The 20,395-nt window shown below is 39.0% G+C and overlaps 1 protein-coding gene across 3 annotated transcripts in view; it reads right to left on the bottom strand.

Annotated features, from left to right (window-relative positions):
* The window catches only part of LOC101471251 (metabotropic glutamate receptor 4), a 202,518-nt gene that overhangs the window by 2,864 nt on the left and 179,259 nt on the right, over positions 1–20,395 (bottom strand). For 2 of the 3 annotated variants that reach the window (XM_014412820.3, XM_014412821.3), the window contains 3 exons: positions 11,386–11,522; positions 7,892–8,827; positions 3,114–3,360 (listed from right to left, as the gene is read on the bottom strand). In XM_014412820.3, the coding sequence (XP_014268306.1) occupies positions 3,114–3,360; positions 7,892–8,827; positions 11,386–11,522 (1,320 nt within the window). Of the gene's footprint in view, positions 1–2,333; positions 2,380–3,113; positions 3,361–7,891; positions 8,828–11,385; positions 11,523–20,395 lie in introns of all 3 variants that reach the window. The other variant, XM_014412822.3, reaches the window with a different exon arrangement.

Here is a 20,395-nt window from a genome sequence, read left to right as displayed (position 1 = left end):
GTTCTCCTTATGAACGACTCAAGTAAACAAGCACAAGTGAAACTAATTTTAATAGCTTGATGCTAATGTTAAATTATCTTAATGTCTCGCATGCTCACGTCTAAGATACAAAATAAACTGTTAGTGATGTGTAAAATGCACAAATTCAACAACATCTGTAATCACAGCCCATCTAATAAAAGCTGCAACCAACATAAATATATATCATAAAAGTATGATAAAAGAGGAACAGCTTGTTTTTATCTAAAGAGCTGTCCGTTTCTTCTTTTTTGGATGGTAATAAATGTTCCCTTGTTTATGGAGGATGTGCTGGTTTCTAAAGAAGAGGTTCTGTTCATTTTCTTATGGCGTATATAACGTTTGGGCTCATTTATCCAAATGATTAGTTACTGTTAATCTTTTGATTTCTTTTTTTATTAAAATAATAATAGTTTGAAAATATTTAGTAAAATTACTTTTATATTAAAAAGTAATATCTGTTAAATGTAAAAGGAATCCTCATCTAAAATCCTTTAAACCTCCAAATGACATTATTAGATCTAGTCTAAAAATCCAAAAAATATATAATGTACATATGACGTGAAATGGAATTATCCTCACATTTTACAGGTATATTATTTATGTTTGGTAACAGTATTCATTTAATGTATTAATTTGTATTATCATTTCTTTTCACCACAAATACTGATCTTGGTTTAGGCAGGAAAACTGCTTTGTTAGAATTTGGGTTAAAATACTACAGCAGCTCTTTTTTTTCTTCTTCAATGCTTTGTTGTTAGTTTGGCATGGGTGCCTTGAGGAGTCACGAAAACATCTGTGGTGCCAGTATAAAACCATCTTCCAACGCTGACAGTAAATAAAAATGTAACAATTCCTGCCTGTGTATACATACAGATGCATCATATTTACATGTTTTCCTCTTGTTTTCCCTTGAGATAAGTCTGTCTGGTAATATTGCAGACATTTTAAAAACATAGTATCATAAGATTTGACAGCAATGCAAAATTATTCAGAGTCACTTGAGTTTTGCACTCATATGTACCTGGTTCTACAGCATAGTAAAATCAGGAAAACTCTCTATTTTTTTAGATTATACTATTAAATTGCAATTCCAAAATACAAACTACTAAACTACCAAGCAGTTCACAGCAGTAGCATAAAATACGGGAGTAACCATTCAAATGCAAGTATTTTAGTGCATGCAACGACCTGTGGTTTCTATGTGCATCAAGCAAAGCATGCAGCAGTCAATGTATTACCATTCTTAACTGTGGTGTTTTACATGTAAAATACAATTAAGGCGATATGTGATCTGTCCCGGCCGTATAGCTTTTGCTATCAACGTTTGGTAATGGTTCTAATTATTCTTTTCATTGTTTGTGGAAATTTGTGAGCTGTGAATGAAGTACATAAGTCAGATGACCAGAGGGCAGACCACAGCAATCATAACAAACCCAAACCACTGGTCAAATGTGACTGTCATACATACAGTACCTATGAGTATGTGTGCAGTCATGCTTGTCTGCACACATATGTCTGTGCAAATGTGAGTGTATGTGTAATTTTTAAAAGTAAAACTGTCCTCAGCGAGCATGCTCTGTGGTGGTAATCACACTACCAATCTGCCAATCTGCCTACAGCAGCCTTGGCTGATTGAATATGTCAGAAGGGATGAATCCAATCAGAAGACGGCTGAAAGCCAGAGTAGGGGCAAAAGTGCTGCAGAGGAGAGATGTGCAATGGTAAACGCTTCTGGTATATTTGTCAGGGCCATACTGGGTGGGTGAATGGGGGCGGTATTCTTGCCATTTCATCCAAAGCATATCTTCCAAGAAAAGCATTGATAAATGAACCTTATTTGAATATTTATATGCTGCGAGGCCAAGATAAAGAATAGATGGTCCAGAAAGAATTGGAGCTGGCAGACCCATCTGTCTTTTCCTGTTCACTCTTATTGTTGTTGTTGTCCCATTACCACAAATTCCTTCTTTTGTCAACAGGGAAACAAATTACAGGGGACACATGGCTATCGCTTGTCTCCTCTCCGGCAGAGGGTTGTCATCTTCTCACATTAACAGGCTTTACCATGCTGATTGGCCATTTTACAGCACCACACACCAATCTTGTTTATCCAAGTTAATATCCCTTGGTCCAGGGTGGATTTGTGACTGTGTGATTAATGCTTTATGTCATTCAGGGTGCTGAATTTTAGCAGGGATGCTTTTTTGCATTGTGTAGGCAGGCACAGGTGTTGTGGTGAACATTAGCAGAAATTAACAGGAAAAAGTGCTCACGGATGACAGAAGAGCAAAGTTATTTTCTAATCAGGTTACCTGAGAGTCTAAAGTCCCTCACAAGGCTCCCCTCCCTCAACACAATCTGACACATAAGCACAAAGAGCAGTTGTTAGATTCACAGTTTAAACCAGAGGTTAAGTCTCAGCACCTATAAATGGGTTCTGTAATTGGATAAAATACTGTAACAATTCCCTTTCAAGATAGGAAGAAAACATACACATAAGTGTAAGTTGTCTTTTTTTTTAGTCCGGATATATATCATGGTATATTGTTCAGCTTGTCAGAGTAAAAAATCAGTACCTTAAGTAATCACAACATGTGGGGGTGCTTGACTGGATTTATTCCTGCCCCCACACAGGCACTGCCTGTTCATACCATTTGTCTTGGTGATTGAAATATCCTCATCTCCAACACTGAGTTATCCTTGCTTTTATCCCTTTCAGAATAGTATGGGCCCCCTGCCACACCTTCTGACTGGCAAATCCAGTATCAATATAGTTTTTGAAAATTTAACTATTTTGCTATTGCATACAGTAAAATTAAAAAATAATCCTTCAAATAGAGAAAATTAACTTCCAGTCTCTTTTGAAGGGAACACTTAACTACTACGTCACTTATGTGCAAGTGAGAAGCTAATGTGACACAACCCCTATCACTTCTAATTATTCCCATCGTTCTTTTTGTCATCTGTTAAAGAAAAATGTAATCTTCACTTAAAAGGAGTTCATTATTTTCTGCATACAGAGTGCATTAACAGATGCTGGTTGACCTGTCTTTCCTTTGTTGCATGGATGGATGTCATTGTGTGATACCAACCTTGTGTTTCAAGACTTTCACAAAGTTCAGATTTGGCCTCTCCGTTGGGCCTCAGGCCACCTTTAGGGTTGAACTTGTTGGACATGGTGGCTGCAGTGACCACAGCCTTTAGACTGCGTTTGCGCTTGGGTACGTTCTGCTCTGGATGGAAAAGAACCACGTAGACTTTGGGCATGTAGAGCATACCCAGAGAGACCGATGCACTGAGGCTTATAGAGATGGTTAGGGTTGTAGTCTGGATGTACATCTGTATTATAAAAGAGATAATAGAGACAAAATAATAATATTTTTTGGAAGCACTGTGTCATGGAAAGAAATGCGATAGTCTCAAATTAAACTGCGTACATAACAAGACCGAGTGTTGCTCAGAGCCTTCCCAGTTCAAGCTACAGAATGAAGTCACTCTCCTTTAGCTAAAAGGAAGTTTAGTGGACGATATTTCTATGTTTCACATCTTATATAGCAAATTGTGATGGAACACAGGAACATTTATGTAAACTGGTGACTCCTGACTTCTACCGTCATTTCAGGGTTTGTTTATTTTATGATATGCATATAAAAAAAAAGCCCCCCTGATGCATAGATGTTTTTACCCTGAGGTTTTAGACAACATCATTGTGTGTTTTCTGAAGCCAGTGACAGCTGCTACTCACAGCTGGGTAGCAGATACATAGCTATAGGCAACAACTGGGGAGTGGAAAGAAACAGCCTACAGCATAATAAAAAGGCCTATATCATAAATTTTTCATTTATGATAATCACCCTAGAACTCATACACAGTACATCTCTAATTTGTTACTGTAGAGAATGCGACGAGTCAGGGCAGATGTTAGTAGGTAGACAACATTTGGCATCGATTAATTTTTATGACATGCTTTAAATTTCTGTTTAAGGTGCAAAACCAGTGCAAAATATGAAAATACAGTGTCCTGGATTTAAATGTTAGTTTCATGAATTTAACAAAGAAACTGTGATCCAACTTCATCTTTTTCCCAATATCATTGCGTGAAAACCTTAATTGAATAAAGGGGAAGTAGAGAACAGCTTACTTTGCCTCTCTAAAGTTGATGAACACAAGGCAGTAAGTGTACAGTGAAACACAGCTGAGAAACATCCTTCAAAGAGATTTGCCCAAGGTTTTGTTTGACATTACATTTGCAGACATCACAAATGACTGAGCTGTTTGACATGGGAATAGCCAAAAGGGCTCTTGTCAACAGTTATAGATGATGTTTCCCAACATACAGTTGTGACATTCTCCAATCAGCCATAACATTAAAACCTCTGGCCTTATATCCACTAGATCCCTCTCATGCTGCCAAAATAACTGAACAATTGAGGCATAGTCCACAAGACCCCTGAAAATGTCCCGTGGTATCTGGCACTAAGACATTAGTAGCAGTCTTTAAGCTCTGTAAGTTTGTGATGTGGGGCCTGAATGAATCACACTTTTTTTTTATTGTAGGGGTTTTGGTGTTATTCTTTTTTTTAGTTATTCTTATGTTATTTGTTCTGTACTTGTATTAGATTATATTAATATATTGTGTAAATGTTATTAATATCAATTTAATAATGTAGTAAACCAAGAAAAGAGGTGGCTCAGAGATTTTAGGGTGTTTTCCTATGGGCTACAGCCACCCCTGTGTAGTGGGCGCATTGCTTAATGTCGCTCTCTTTGTATGGTTTCTTTAGGAAAAGAAAATTACTCTGAAAATCTGGACTGCCCTTGCAATTTATTTCATCTCCATAAACCTCAAAACATATGGTTGCTAAAAAAAATGGTTTTCACACCTTGAAAACCCTTGAGAGACCCAGTTGTCCAGTCATCAGAGTTGTGTCAAAGGGCTTTACACTCATCCAGTTCTTCTGCTCACAACCTTTCTCTTACAGAATTTTAACTAGTCCAATGGCCATCAGTACAACTAGATGTCAGTGTTGTAGCACAAGACAAAAATAACATTGGAAGTTACAAGGTGGTTTGTGTGATTCTATAGGTATTATATTGTAGAGTGTTCAGTTAGTTCAAGTGGAAAGGCAATGCCATGTCATGTTGATGTAAAAAAAAAAAAAAAAATGTAGAGAAGCTCTGTTGAAATTAAGCTGCCTAAAGCCGTGTCAGAAAAAAAGATGTCAGTGGAAGATGGAGGTGACAGAGCTTTGTGCTCCATCATTACTGCAAACAGCACACGAGCATTCCCTGGTGATAGAGGGGGATTGTTGTAATCTCCTGAGAAGATTACACATGGCCTAGGGTGAGTTTGGAACCCTAGCCCTCTAGAGTACAGAGTGGAGTTACTCTGTGAGGGCAGCCAAGACCCTTGTCCACTTCTATCAGCCTTTATGACATAAATTTTCCCTGACGTGCCGAAATGGTTACCAATCTTCACCATTGGCACAGTGAAAGAACAGGACCAGACATAGAAAGTATTATGAACTTTCATCGAAGTCAGATTGCTCCTTTTTGTTTTTATGCATTCCTTGTCCAGAGGTAACCCTACCTATTTGTGACCCATGTGAACACAATCACTGGATCACACTCCCACAAAGTTGCCAAGGCTTGGTAAAGTGTTCAGGCTTTTTGGTTTAGTTATATATTTATTTTTCTAGACTTTCGTGAAATCAACTAAAATGATTTTTAACAAAAAACTCTCCAGACTCCAAATACACAGACAATACCCACTGCTACTACTTCAGATAGGCCATCCATCTGCTGTGGTGACTCCTTGTGAATAAGGGAGCAGCCTAAAGAAGCTTTTACCTTCTTGAAAAATGCTCTTAATCAGTAGACTTCCAGAGTTCTGGCTGAGAAACTGTGTCATTTGAAACATGCAGCTCTATGGCCTTTTCATCCCAAACCATATTCTAACTTAGGTTGTTTCCCACCAGCCTTTGTGTTTAAGACTTTAGGCTTTGACTGTGAATATATCAAATTTAATGTTTTAATATGTCTGGTCTAATACTTATTCTTTTATGACAGGCCCATCCAGCGACAGCTTTGAGGGCTCCATTGTCTGCCGGTAGTAGCAGCTATACCAGGACAAAGCTGGATGGCAAGCCTCTTCTCTCATGAATAGGGAAAATACATACTGACACATAATGAAAGGAACAGACTTGTTTCATGGCAGACATTTTGACGTTATTTTGAATCTCAGTAGGGAAAGCATAGGTGTGATAAAGATGGCTTAGTTCAGTGTAAAGAGCCAGCATAAGCACTTTCAGTGGAATTATACCACCTAAGTCCAATGCAGCGATCATTAACGGATCTAAACTGTGACAAGTTAAGATTTCAGCTGCAAAAAATTGTTAAATCTCTTCCTTAGAGATAACTGTGCTGTTACTAAGGCACTTTTTGTTGCTCTCTCCTTGTGTTCATTTAAAAATAATGAAATTAAGAGCAGCATTATTCAACAAATCTTCCTATTACATAATATAAAAAATTGTAGGGTGAAGCTACAGCTGATAATGTATTTATGCAAAGTGAGAATCAGTTATAAATTTATATATAATGGGTGTAATTAGAATAATATTTGCTGAATAAATAAAACATAGTTCATCTGTTGATCACTGTTAAAGTGAATGGCTGGCAAATACAACAATGTATGTGAAGGGCCTTTTTCATCAGTCGTCATAGTTTGTGATGCTTTTTTTGTTTTGTTTTTTTACTGTTAGACTGTCCAAAGATTTAGCTTGCAGTGTAAATCATATATGACCTTCAGTCGTTCAACATGCCTTTGATTTGTATATGTGCCAGTTCAATTTAATTAAAACCCCTAATACAGAGAATAATTTCTCCTATCGTTTCATCTACCTGCTTTTCACTGTTGGACATACAAATGAAGGCCAGAAGTGATTTTCACCTTCGCTGCCTCATCAGTGGCTGTGTTTACGTTCATGAATTACCATAGCAAATGGCAGCAAGCATGTTCACAAAAAAACTGCTATCCATTGTAAGACAACCTTATATTTCCTTTTTTCAAACTAAGGAGCTTTGTTTCCAAAAAACTCCAGATGTTACTATCAGAATATTGGTAGCCAATGTTCATGCAAATTTATCCCCACCTTTTTATGATATTAACAACCCAAAGGCTGCTATTATGGCTATAGTACTCCAATATTGAAGCTTCTGTTGCAGTTGGTGGTTTGACTTTTTCACTCTCTGCTTTTTAGATGTACATCTGCGCTGTGCAACCTCAAAATTAGCACTTGTAAGAGCTAATTTGCAATTCACTTTCAACTGACAAGCAACATCAACAGCCACAGTAATTTTATGCTACTTCTCAAACATGCGTTCTCTATTTCTGTGTGCATGAATGTGCAGTGATTGATTCAGCTTCACTGGGTGCAAATACTGAGTAGTCAAACACACATAGAAAGACAATTAAAGAAAACATATCCAAGCAAACTTGAGGTGAATGAATTATTCTCACAAGCCCACTTTAAAAGTCTTGTAATCCCACAGTGGAGCACAAAGCCCATCAGCTCATGATGAATAGCTCCACATATACAGACACAAGGAGCTGATGCTTTACAACAAACAGTTTGAGTGGCCATTTTCTTCATAATAAAAAGCACAGGAAATATAAAAGAACTACAAATGGAAAACTGACATGTGAACATGCACAAGTGAATTCACTAGACTATTGTAGCCTTAAATAGAGAACTGCTGTTGAAAGCATACAGACTACACTGGCATCATACCATTCTAAACCAGTTACACAACTGGGACTAATTCAATTTGTGACCTTACTCTTCTAGCAAATTTTAAATTTGATATTTACCTTTTCCGCTGATTGTGAGGTCCCGAAGAAGATGGGGATAAAGGCAAGCCACACAATGCAGGTGGTGTACATTGTGAAGCCGATAGGCTTGGCCTCGTTGAATGTCTCTGGAACCCCTCTAGTCTTGATGGCGTAAACTGTGCAGGTGACCATCAGAAGCATGCTATAACCCAGCAGACAGATGAGAGACAGGTCTGATATATCACATTTCAAGACGCCACGGGCCATGTCGGGATTTGCTGTGCGCTGGTCTACATAGTCTATGATGGCTTGTGATGGGTCAACACCAAACCAGATGCACACTCCAAGGAGCTGCACTGATATCAGACTAAATGTGATAACTAACTGCGAGGCTGGGGAGATAAATCGAGGGGCACTGACCGACATCTTGCCCTGCTCAAAAATCCTGTAGATCCTATTTGTCTTGGTAAGCAGTGCTGCATAGCTTATACTCATACCCAGACCAAGGAAAATCCTTCGCAGTGAGCATACGAACACATCAGGAGCAGAGATCATAAGGAATGTTGTAGCATAGCACAGAAAGATACCTGTCAGCAACACATAGCTAAGCTCTCGACCAGATGCCTTAACAATTGGTGTATCATTGTAACGCACAAAGGTTACAACCACTAACAGAGTGGCCATAATCCCAAAGACTGCAATGAGGACTGGTATCACGGCCCATGGTGAGCTCCACTCTAGCTTGATAATGGGAATGGGAACGCAGCCAGTGTGGTTGTCATTGGGACGCAAATCAAAGCGGCACATCTTGCAGGTGTAATTGTCTGCCTGATACTGATAACCATCACAATTCTCGCAGTGCCAACAACAAGGAATTCCCTTCACTGTCTTCTTGCGCTGCCCAGGACGACAGGGTTGACTGCATATAGAGGAAGGGACTTCTTGTGTTTCACCAGGCCACTGCATGTCATTAGTCTAGATGGAAAGGTAAAAGAAAAAAAAGAGCTTTAGTAACTCTGTCTACACAAAACATTTTTTCACATTTGTGTGTGTTTTTTAATCTATTTCCTATCGATATACTTGGCTTTTTCAAATGTAGTAGATGCAGAATATGCATAAGTATTGTGTATTTTATTGACATAATTTACTATATCTTCCTATATTTTAATCATATAATTGTAAATATTTTCAGTTATTCATTATAGTACAATTGAAAGTACATTAAAAAGGTTATTATTGAAAGAATATTGACAATATTTATTAATAAAATAATTAAGATATTAAGACACTTACTACAGGATATGAGTTACATTGAGACTATTATTTATAGTTATTAGCATGGTTTCATTGGATCGAAGTTAAGTTTTATTAACTTAAATGGGTGTGGAAATGGACAGGAAAGTTTAATTCAAACACCCAAATAGTTAAATGATTGTTCTGACATTTCAAAAATTATGGTATTTCTTATTCTTCTTAGAGCTCTCAGCTACTGATGTTGGTGAGCTGGTGTTGTGTGTACTGCCATAACTCAGCTTCTTGATGTCTATGATAATCCAAAATCCTATCTACAGTATGCATGTAAACAAAATAAGAACACACAGAGGGAGACTTAAGAATCATTAATAGCAAAACATGATGGAAACATGTTTTTCCTCAGAGGATTTGGCATTTAAAATATAGTAGTTTTGATGCTTAAATATTCAGACACTGCAGATTCTGTGCACTATGTATACATTAAAAAGGAAATTGGTATTAGTGTGTAAAGAATGACAGCAAATGTCAAAAAAAGGTTGATGCAAATAGTTGTGTAAAAATGTTGTTTCCTCCATTACACACCTACTGCTATCGCCATGATTTTGAGTGTAAATGTGGTCACGCTGCATAATACTGTCTTTTGACCCAAAGCATCTCTGTTTCTATAAATTCTTGAGATTTGAGTCACTATTGTGTTGAATGATTCCCTATAAAGCTGCATATAAGCAAGATGTATTTAGCATAGTTTTGGATATTAGGGATAAGTTATGAGGAAGTGCATAAATTAAGCTTTACTACATATGGGTTTTCTGTTGCTGTAAATGTCACATGTAATGACCACAAGTTTAGAGACTGGTTTAGCATTGTTGGGATGGGTTTAATCCAAATGACACTATAAATTTTACAGTTAGTTTAGTTTTTAGTTATTTATGTTAAGGCCCCAGTCACATAGGCCTAGAAACCAGTCACTACAGAAACTTTCCATGAGTAGGTATTCGCTGTTGATGGGAAGTGATTGCTGGCTATTGCCAGATGAAATTTTTCACATAGAGGACACCAAAAAAACCTTGTGATTGCTTCTGGAAGTCGCCTATAGTTTGCATGGAAGAGATTCACTAACTACTGAAGAGACCCAGATCACTGAATAGTAGTGAAAATTAAAAAGTATGATGCAATAAAAAAAAAAAAAAGGGAGACTTTGAAAAAAAAAAAACAAAAAAAAAAACAGTGCCTTTTTCCTTTCCTTCAAAATAAAATTCACAACTTTTACTCTGAAGGTGCCGAAAGCAACACATTTCAAAAGGTGCAACTTTTACTTTGAAAGCTAATGGGTTCTGGTTTGAATTAAAGCACCAGTATTCCATCCATTTTGTGGTCGGTTCATGTGAAACTGCTATATGGTGACACATTTAAGGTGCAGGTATCCACCGCAGTATTCTTCTGAAAGATAGATGTTGCCATTCAGGCAATACCGCCACATCAGCGCTGATACAGGGAAACCAGAAGCAAAGATTTGGAAAAACAGAGTGGAGATTTTTTTTTTTTTTTTTTTAAAGCTTTCCACAAAGACACGTGATTTCAAACTGTTGCAGCAAGATCTTCCAATGTATAACCTCTATAATCTTTAAGGTTATGTGCTAATATATTATTAAAATGACGGTAAAAAAAAGAAAGAAAAAGACGTGATTGCACACTTATGTTTTCAACCCAGCTGCTGTGGCACCGGTCCAACGCACCAGGTTACAAAAATAGAGAAATGAACGATTGTTCAAAGCTAAAAATTATGTCACATCTGTTTGTGTGCACTGCCATTGTGGTGTCGCTTGGACTGGCAGTGTGACTTGGTATACGGTTAGCATAAAAGTGTCTTATACACCACAGTTTCAGTACAGTTTAGCAAGTAGTGGGTGGGTGTTTGTGGACAAATTAACATCTTCCATGAACACTACAGGTGACCAAGGCAATTTTCTATCAACCAAACCAATCATATGGAGGTTTTTAGCATATCACATATAACTTTGAAGTCAACTGCCAGCAAGCACTTGCAAACAGTGTTCACAATGTGGAATTTTTTTTCAGTTTCTCAGTCTGTCCAGTAGTTGAAACAAGTGATTATAGTTTCAAAGCCAGGTGTTTTTTTTTTTTTAACTTCAACTTTAAAAATTGAACTTTAATGTTAACTCATACTTTGTGGAACTTTTTAAAAGTTCAATTATTAATGAACATTAGAAGAAAGCATACGATATTTCAGACATACCTAACAGTTTAAAAATACATACGTCTAGGTGGAGTTGATCTGTCCAGTGACCAATGATTTTGTATTCTGTGGTGTTTTTTGTTATCTGGTATTGGTAGATTTCATAACGACCAGGAGCATCTCCATTCTCATTGAAGACCACAGGGGTGCCAGCAATTCCTAAAGAACATAAAGGCAAAAAAAGCAGTGTAGTTATTTTGTTTTAAAGAGGATACTGTTAAAGCTGAAATCCAGTGTTGAACATTGCCATAAAAATTCAAGGTTTGATTTTCAAATTAAATGAGGTTGCAAGGGGAACTTCAACTTTGTGCTGCTATAGTGTTAATGACTGCAGCAAAATAGATGTTGACAGGCATGTTCTCCAGGTCCTCTGAGAAGGGCCAGGGCTGCTGTCTGTTCATGTTCCCATATCATTTCACACTCTTTCATTCTGCTTATTGCCCCATTGAGTGTTATCCACTAGGTCCCCACTCAGAGTGCTAACGAATGACAGCACTGATTTTGATTACCACTTTGAGGTCTCTCTCGTGTCCCTGCTTTTCTTTCCGAGCCAACCTACAATCCCCTCTTGCGCTTCAACTTGTTATAAAATTGTGTTTTAAGGAGTTGAAGATTTACAGAATTAGTGATGAGAGCCCGCCACCTCACTTATAAATGAACCAATAATGGTATCTCAGTTTGGCTGTTTGGTATACCATATTTGTTTTTTCTCATTTAATGAAATCTGACACTAGTCAGAAATTCTTTAACATATAACATAAAAATCATGCAGACGCTTGACAGTGTTTTCCAGCACTAGCGGGAGTTTATCATGTTCCACAAGTATTGACTGTACTGTCCTCTGTGATAACCAAAAAGGGAATTGTTTGTTTGAGTGTTTTGTTCTTTTTTAATAGGTCACACTATTGATTGTTGATTGTTGTTTGAACCTGTTAGCCAGATTTGGAAACCTGTGAGTCAAGCCATTAGACCAGATGTATTCCCTCCACCAGTGCAGATTTGTGTTTGTCAGAGGTCTCATCAAAATCCATAGAACGTAATTGCATTAGTGTCATCCTGGTGTATCAACCAGAGAGCATGTCTGAGACAACAGCAGGCAGTAATTGCAATTATGAAGATTTTCTTGCTCACCTCAGCAATAGAAGAAATTTGAGTAGGATGTGTATTTCCACTAATTTGATTGCCTTAATCAGTTAGTTTCACATCTTGGGAGAGCTACATTTTGAGGAAACTGAAGACTGAGTCTAAGTGTTTCTTACTAACATGGAAATCAAATGGATAATACATTAATGCATGGGCATGATTAACAAGTACTCACATTGCAGGTCATTTGAAACGTGGGCAGTATCCAATATTCTTTTGTTGCGTCACTATGACGTTTGCATTTTTGGCATTAAATGCTTGGCGTCGTTGATTTTAATCTCGTTGGTTGGATCTTAGACTTCTTAACTGATAGATCTCAGTGTGTGAGAGTAAACGGCTGTTTTTCCAAACAGCTGAACTCTTCCACTGGCTCACCACAAGGTTGTTGTCTCTCTCCTCTTTTGTATATTTTGTACACTAATGACTGTCGCAGCACACAGGCCAATAGGCATTTCATCAAATACGCAGATGACACAGTCATTGTAAGCCTCCTTCATGGTGAAGAGGATTCCCATGGGCCTGTTGTGGAGGAGTTTGTTTCATGGTGTGATCAGTCCTTCTTAATGATTAACACCTTGAAAACCAAGGACATGGTTATAGATTTCAGGAAGTCATCCCCTCATCCTGAGCTTACAGTGGTAAATGGTGCAGCCATTGAAATGGTGGATAGTTACAAGTACTTGGGGGTTGTTCTTGATAAGACCCTGTCCTTTGAGTCACATCTTGCTGCTACAGTGAAAAAGGCCCAACAAAGACTGTACTTTTTAAGGAGGTTGAGAGGTTTTAATGTTTCATCTGAAATGATGACTCTCTTTTATAAAAGTTTTATTGAATCTGTTTTAACTTTCTGTATCATTGCTTGGTATGGTAGTATGTCCATGGATAATAAGACCAGACTTAACAATCTGGTTAAAGTGGCGGGCAAGATTTTAGGGAGGTCTCAGGTCCTGCTTGTGGACTTTTATAACAGGCAGGTGCTGAGGAAGGCAACTTCTGTCCTGTTGTGTTCAGATCATCCTCTCTTTAACGATTTTCAACTGCTTCCATCAGGTCGTCGTTATAAAATGACTGCAGTGAAGACAAAGCGACACAAATTGTCATTTGTACCTAGTGCTATTATCTTAATTAACAACACTAAATTGTAAGTGTTGTTGCCATTGCACATTGCACTTTTTTCGATGGAATATCTAGGTTGTTTTATCAGGCTTATATTATATTATAGTATTTTTTTAATGAGTGTACGTGATGTGTTGGTTGTATGTTTGTTGTTTGTTTTGACATACTGCGAATCAATTTCCCATCAGGGACAATAAAGTTACCATTGACCATTGACCATTGATGCCATCTTAGTGAACTTTATTTCTTGCTTCATCTTTTTTTGAATCACATTACAAAAAATCTAAGGACAGTACTGCTTTCCAGTTGCATGGCTTTCTGTACTGCAAGAACTGACGCTACAGTTCCCAGACCACCTTTCGATGGTTATTATCGAATCAATTTGCCAGATTAAGGGCCCCAAGGTGTTGCTGATTATCTTTTCAGTATTTACTCTTCGGACTTTCGGACTGCCTCGAAGAGATTCTGGCAAACCGTCAGACGTCTCAGGAGGGGAAAGCGGTGCTCTACCTGCACTGTGTATAGTGCTGGCGGAGCGCTGCTGACGTCGACTGAGAAAATTGTCAGGCGGTGGAAGGAATACTTCGAGGACCTCCTTAATCCCACTGACACGTCTTCCGAGGAGGAAGCAGAGTCTGGGGATGAGGGGAATGACCCGCCAATTTCCGGGGGCGAGGTCACTGAGGCAGTTAAACAACTCCTTGGTGGCAGAGCCCCTGGTGTTGATGAGGTCCGCCCCGAGTTCCTGAAGGCTCTGGACGTTGTAGGGCTGTCCTGGTTGACACGCCTCTGCAATGTTGCGTGGAGATCAGGGGCAGTACCTGTGGACTGGCAGACCGGGGTGGTGGTCCCCATCTTTAAGAAAGGGGACCGGAGGGTGTGTTCCAACTACAGGGGGATCACACTCCTCAGCCTCCCTGGGAAAGTCTATGCCAGGGTGCTGGAAAGGAGAGTTCGTCCGTTAGTCGAACCTCGGATACAGGAGGAACAATGCGGTTTCCGTCCTGGTCGCGGAACACTGGACCAGCTCTTTATCCTCTCCAGGATACTTGAGGGTGCATGGGAGTTTGCCCAACCAGTCTACATGTGTTTTGTGGACTTGGAGAAGGCATTTGACCGTGTCCCTCGGGGTGTCCTGTGGGAGGTGTTGCGGGAATATGGGGTGTCTGGCCCATTGCTACGGGCCATTCGATCCCTATACAACCGTTGCAAGAGCTTGGTTCGCATTGCCGGCAATAAGTCGGACTCGTTCCCGGTGGGTGATGGGCTCCGCCAGGGCTGCCCTTTGTCACCGGTTCTGTTCATAATTTTTATGGACAGGATTTCTAGGCGCAGCCAAGTGGCGGAGGGCTTTTGCTTTGGTGGCCTCAGAATCTCATCTCTGATTTTTGCAGATGATGTGGTTCTGTTGGCTTCATCGGGTGAGGGCCTCCAGCTCGCACTGGAACGGTTCGCAGCCGAGTGTGAAGCAGCGGGAATGAGGATCAGCACCTCCAAATCTGAGGCCATGGTTCTCAGCCGGAAAAGGGTGGAGTGCCCACTCCGGGTCGGGGATGAGTTCCTGCCCCAAGTGGAGGAGTTCAAGTATCTCGGGGTCTTGTTCGCGAGTGATGGGAGAAGGGAGCCGGAGATCGACAGACGGATTGGGGCTGCAGCTGCAGTAATGCGGACGCTGCACCGGTCCGTCGTGGTGAAGAAGGAGCTGAGTGTAAAAGCGAAGCTCTCAATTTACCGGTCGGTCTACGTCCCTACCCTCATCTATGGCCACGAGCTGTGGGTAGTGACCGAAAGAACGAGATCGCGGATACAAGCGGCAGAAATGAGCTTCCTCCGAAGGGTGGCTGGCCTCTCCCTTAGAGATAGGGTGAGAAGTTCGGCCATCCGGGAGGGGCTCAGAGTAGAGCAGCTGCTGCTCCACATCGAAAGGAGCCAGCTGAGGTGGTTCGGGCATCTGACAAGGATGCCCCCTGGGCGCCTCCTGGGTGAGGTGTTCCAGGCATGTCCCACCGGGAGGAGGCCCCGGGGCAGACCCAGGACACGCTGGAGAGATTATATCTCTCGGCTGGCCTGGGAACGCCTTGGTATTCCCCCGGATAAGCTGGAGGAGGTGGCTGGGGAGAGGGAGGTCTGGGCCTCTTTGCTTAGGCTGCTGCCCCCGCGACCCGGCCCCGGACAAAGCGGATGAGGATGGATGGATGGATGGTATTTACTCTTCAGCTTTTATTGTCTTTTATGACACTGGGCTCAAGAATAATGTAGTCTTTCAAATAGTATCACACCATCACAGTTTGGTGTTTTGCTTAAGATCTGTTATTATGGTATATACACACACTGCAAGCTTAAATTTGTTATACTTGAACATTTTTAAGAATACGATCCAGATCAACACTACATATGATTTGCTCCACATCTACAGTATGTTTTGTGAAATTTGTCATGCTAGTGTTGGTGTATTCTGGCTAATAAACAAACAGAAAAATGAGCAGTCTAAGCATACATCAGTGAAGTTTAAAATTCCCTCCATACCACGCATGAACGTCAGTCCTGGATTGAGAGTAATATATTACTGTTTGTGATATTTTCTGGAATATATAAAGATATAAAATTTCCCAAGTTTTCGTATTTTAACTTGATATGTCGCTCTGAAGATATGAGACATGCTTTATCTGACAAGTGATAAAAAAATCCTCCCAAAAACTCATAAACTTCTGCATAACCCTATTTGCACTGACTAAACCTCCTAACAAATAGCATTTTGGTCAGGAATATCGACAGAGGGTCACTTCTCTTAATCTTTTGCTTTTAACATTCTGTTGTTCCTGGTTGCAATATTGTAACCAGAAGGTAGCTGTTCGGCCCTAGTGTATATGAAAATTTGACCTTTTCACCTTTGTGTTATTTGTTTATTTATTTGATTTTGTTACTCCACTGTTGACTTCCAGACCCTTGATACCATTGTCTCTGTTTAACACCGACATGTAAATAATACCCTCCACTGACTGTTGTGCCCTCCCATCCTCTTATGTGTCAGTGTAAATGCAATGCCTGTTGACTGCTTTTGGGTTATCTTTTCTTCCCAGACCCACTCTCTGGGCTGTTAATAGACACACCACCACAGAAGACCATAAGAAACAGAACTTGGAGTAATTCCTTTGACAATTTGAAACATACTGTATAAATAGCTATGTTGAAACCCCAGACTAAAAGACAAATATTTAATTATGACATGTTTAATATTACTTACCTACTATCAGATTTATGGTCTGCGAGGTTTACTTTATAACGCTAAACGGAAAAATAGTATTAAACAGAATTAAGTTTGGACTTTTTCTTAAATCTAACCAATATCAATTTATTTCACTTTATAATAGATAATAATCATGGATCAAAAAGTATCAATTTCATGTACAATATTTGTAAAGTTTTGGGTATCCTTTAGTCAGCGTGTATGTCTATAGAAAATTCCCATAATACACAGGGATCATATGGATGCTGACATTGTTCAGAGCTTTTAGGCTCCGATTCTGTGAACTGAAAGACTTAAAAGCAAAGCGAGCTAGGCAGGATTCCGGTAATGTGAAGCATTGATTTTCTAGCCATCGCTGTTGAAAATCCGATGGCTTCAGTGCTGACAAACCTTCCAGTAACATAAAACCATGAATAAAATAATGCATAAAGATTTGAAGAACACTAATTTTGTACTGCACATCTATACATATAGCATTGCTGATTAAAGTTTTATGGTGCTATGAGGATTGATCTTTTAGAACTAACCAAAGATGACTCCTGGATACAAATCTAAACAATGTCTTTACCTATTCCATTTGTTTAATTTTGCACAAATATGGATTGACCTCCTTGCACAGTAATAAGCACACTCACAAACACTTTTGACATAGACAAATTTCCTGAGTTCTGCAGTGTTTCCTTTCAGTATCCATCAGGGATGAAAACTGGAAGCTGCAAACACAAGAGTCAAGTTAAACTTTACTATCCTTGAGAAGAACGAATGAGTTCATGTTTGCTTAAGTCAAACAGACACAAAATTTAGGCCCTGACTAATCACTGGGCAGTTGGATGCCTGTCTGGTATATCATATAATTTTGTCATCTGTTTTACAGATGGAGCAGATTGTTGGTCTTTAATAACTGCTGTTTGCTACTGTATTTACAGTAGGAGGCTAAGGGGGTGTTTTGTGTTTAAAATCCTTACTTTGTACTTGGTTGAGTCAAGAAAAGGTTGTTAAAAGCAAATAATGGTTGTCTGTAGGAAATGAAAAAACAAACCAAGGACTTACATTTTTAATTCCTTTCTTTGGGGAATTTGGAGGCCAGGTTAACACCTTGAACTCTTTTTCATTTTTCTGAAACAATTCCTGAACAATTTTGCAGTATGGCAAATTCCATTACAAACAGACAACTACCATCAGAGAACACCTATGTAGTTATTAGGTAAAAATCACATAATGCATGGAAGGGAATCTGGCAAATCAGGAGACAGGTACAGCGAAAGGTCATGCACTTGAAATTAAGGCTGGAATGCTGTACCATTTAGAGCACAAAAACAATTGAGCAGCTACGACAAAAATACACTTGCCGGCCACTTTATTAAGTACACCCACCCAACTGCTTGTCAATGCGAATATCTAATAACCCAATTGCATAGCAGCAACTCATTGCATTTAGACATGCTCAAAATGAACTGCTGAAGTTAAAACTCATCATAAGAATGGGAAAGAAAGATTATTTTGACTGGAGCTTGGACTCACAGCCTGGGTATTTCAGGAAATGCTCATCTACTGTGATCTTTCTGCACAACAAATTCTACAATAAAGATTATGGTCTGAAAATCATCTAGTAAAGAGAATTGTTCTGCTGTCAACAGATGTGAACAGAATGAGAAGAAGAGAATGCCTTTAAACTTAGATTCTTCTTTACTTTGATTTGCATCATCAGTTTACAGTGGTACATTATTTTTAGTTTACTATACATGGCATCCTTTATCTATTTTCCATTATCTAGGAATTCTCTGTGCGAAATACCTCACTGATATCTGCTTTGATAGGATAGGAAGACAAAATGAACTTAAATAACTACTTGTTACAATCAATGTAGGTGGAAGAGCATCTCTGAGAACACAACACATCAAAGCTTGAAGGATTAAAGCCGCAGAAGACCACACTAGATGTTACTTGTGTCAGCTGTGAACAGGAAACAGAGCTCAGCAACAGGAGATTGGAAAAATGTTGCGTTGACTGATGAGTTTCAGTTTTTGCTGCAACATTTGAATGGTAGGGTGTAAACAATGTGAAAGCATGGATCCATCATACTTTGTATCAACTGTATGTTTTGGTTGTTCTGGTAGAATGTTGTGTGTTATATTTTCGTAATACATTTTAGTACTAAAATAGTAGTAGTAAAGATTAAAGAAAGCCCTGAGTAGTGTTTCTGACAATGTTTATGACCACAGTGTACCTATCTTCTGACTGGCTTTTCCAGCGAGATAATGTGCATGTCACAAAGCTCAAATAATCTTAAACGGGTTTCTTGAACATGACAGTGAAGTCTCTAGTTTCCAAATCGCCTTTGGGGTGAGGTGGAATGGTAAATTCATGTCATAAATGTGAAAAATATTGTGTCAAAATAGAACAAAATCTCACACTATTTTGACTCTATGCCATGAACAATTAAAGCAGTTCTGAAGGTAAAAGAAGTCAAATTCTCTAGTAAGTGATTTTGCTGATGTGACACAGGTGCTCTTGACAATTGGTGAGAAAATAAATAATGGGTTGAGGTAAAAATGATTTGGTATATGTGGTCGGCAACAATATTTATATAATCCACATGCCTCATGCCACATGCCAGGACCCAGAGTTTACCAGAAGGAGATTATCCAGAATATCACACTGCCACAGTCAGCTTACCTTTTTTGCAGTGCATCCTACAGCTATCTCTTGCCCAAGGTTTTCATTAAAAGTTTATGGTGTGCAATAGTCCCAGCCTTTCCAGCCTTTATCATTTATTGAATCTTGGGTGCTCATGACCCTGTAGCCAGTTGGACTTATTTTTAAAGGTAGTTGCCAAACTTGGTACTTCCAAGATAAGGAAAACCTAAGAATATCTTTATCTAGCTTTTAGAATCAGGTCCTTGTCAGTGCTGTTCAGATATTTATGCTTGCTCATTTTTTTCTTCTTCCAACACATTAACTTAAAAAATGCGTATTTATTCCCCACCCCTTGAGAGGAATTATTTATAAGACGCGGCAGTGTTGTTTACTTCATTTGTAAGTGATTGAAATGTGTAACTGAACTGTGTAATTCCTACAGCCACTAGAGGTCTATGTGAATTGAATGTAAGCATTTTATGTGTGAAAGCATCCCGCTTATAAACACTAAGAGTAGGATTCATCGAAGCTACTGGCCAAGCTCCAGACAGATACGTTAGCAACTGATGTCTGGATTCCAAAGAAGTGGAGCAGATGTCTTTTGCTTCATCGACAACTTTCTTAATTGTGTAATTTACTGTATATTATTCTTGTCACATACTTAGCTGTAGAATGATTATCCCTGACCAAAAGATCCCACTCTATAATTGTCATAGAAATAAATGTGTCCATTACTATATAATTATCTGTGAGGGTGGAGCAGGTGGAGACTGTGTCAGACCACTCATGTTGCATTCTGCTTGATTGCATGGCCCTCTTCTCTTGTCATATAATTAACTCAAGCTGTTATAACTACTTACACTGACCTAAGGTAGACCTCAAATTTTCA

This window comes from Maylandia zebra, linkage group LG20 (genome assembly GCF_041146795.1).
Source record: "Maylandia zebra isolate NMK-2024a linkage group LG20, Mzebra_GT3a, whole genome shotgun sequence".
Classification (NCBI taxonomy): domain Eukaryota; kingdom Metazoa; phylum Chordata; class Actinopteri; order Cichliformes; family Cichlidae; genus Maylandia; species Maylandia zebra.
This window is presented reverse-complemented; position numbering and strand designations above follow the sequence as displayed.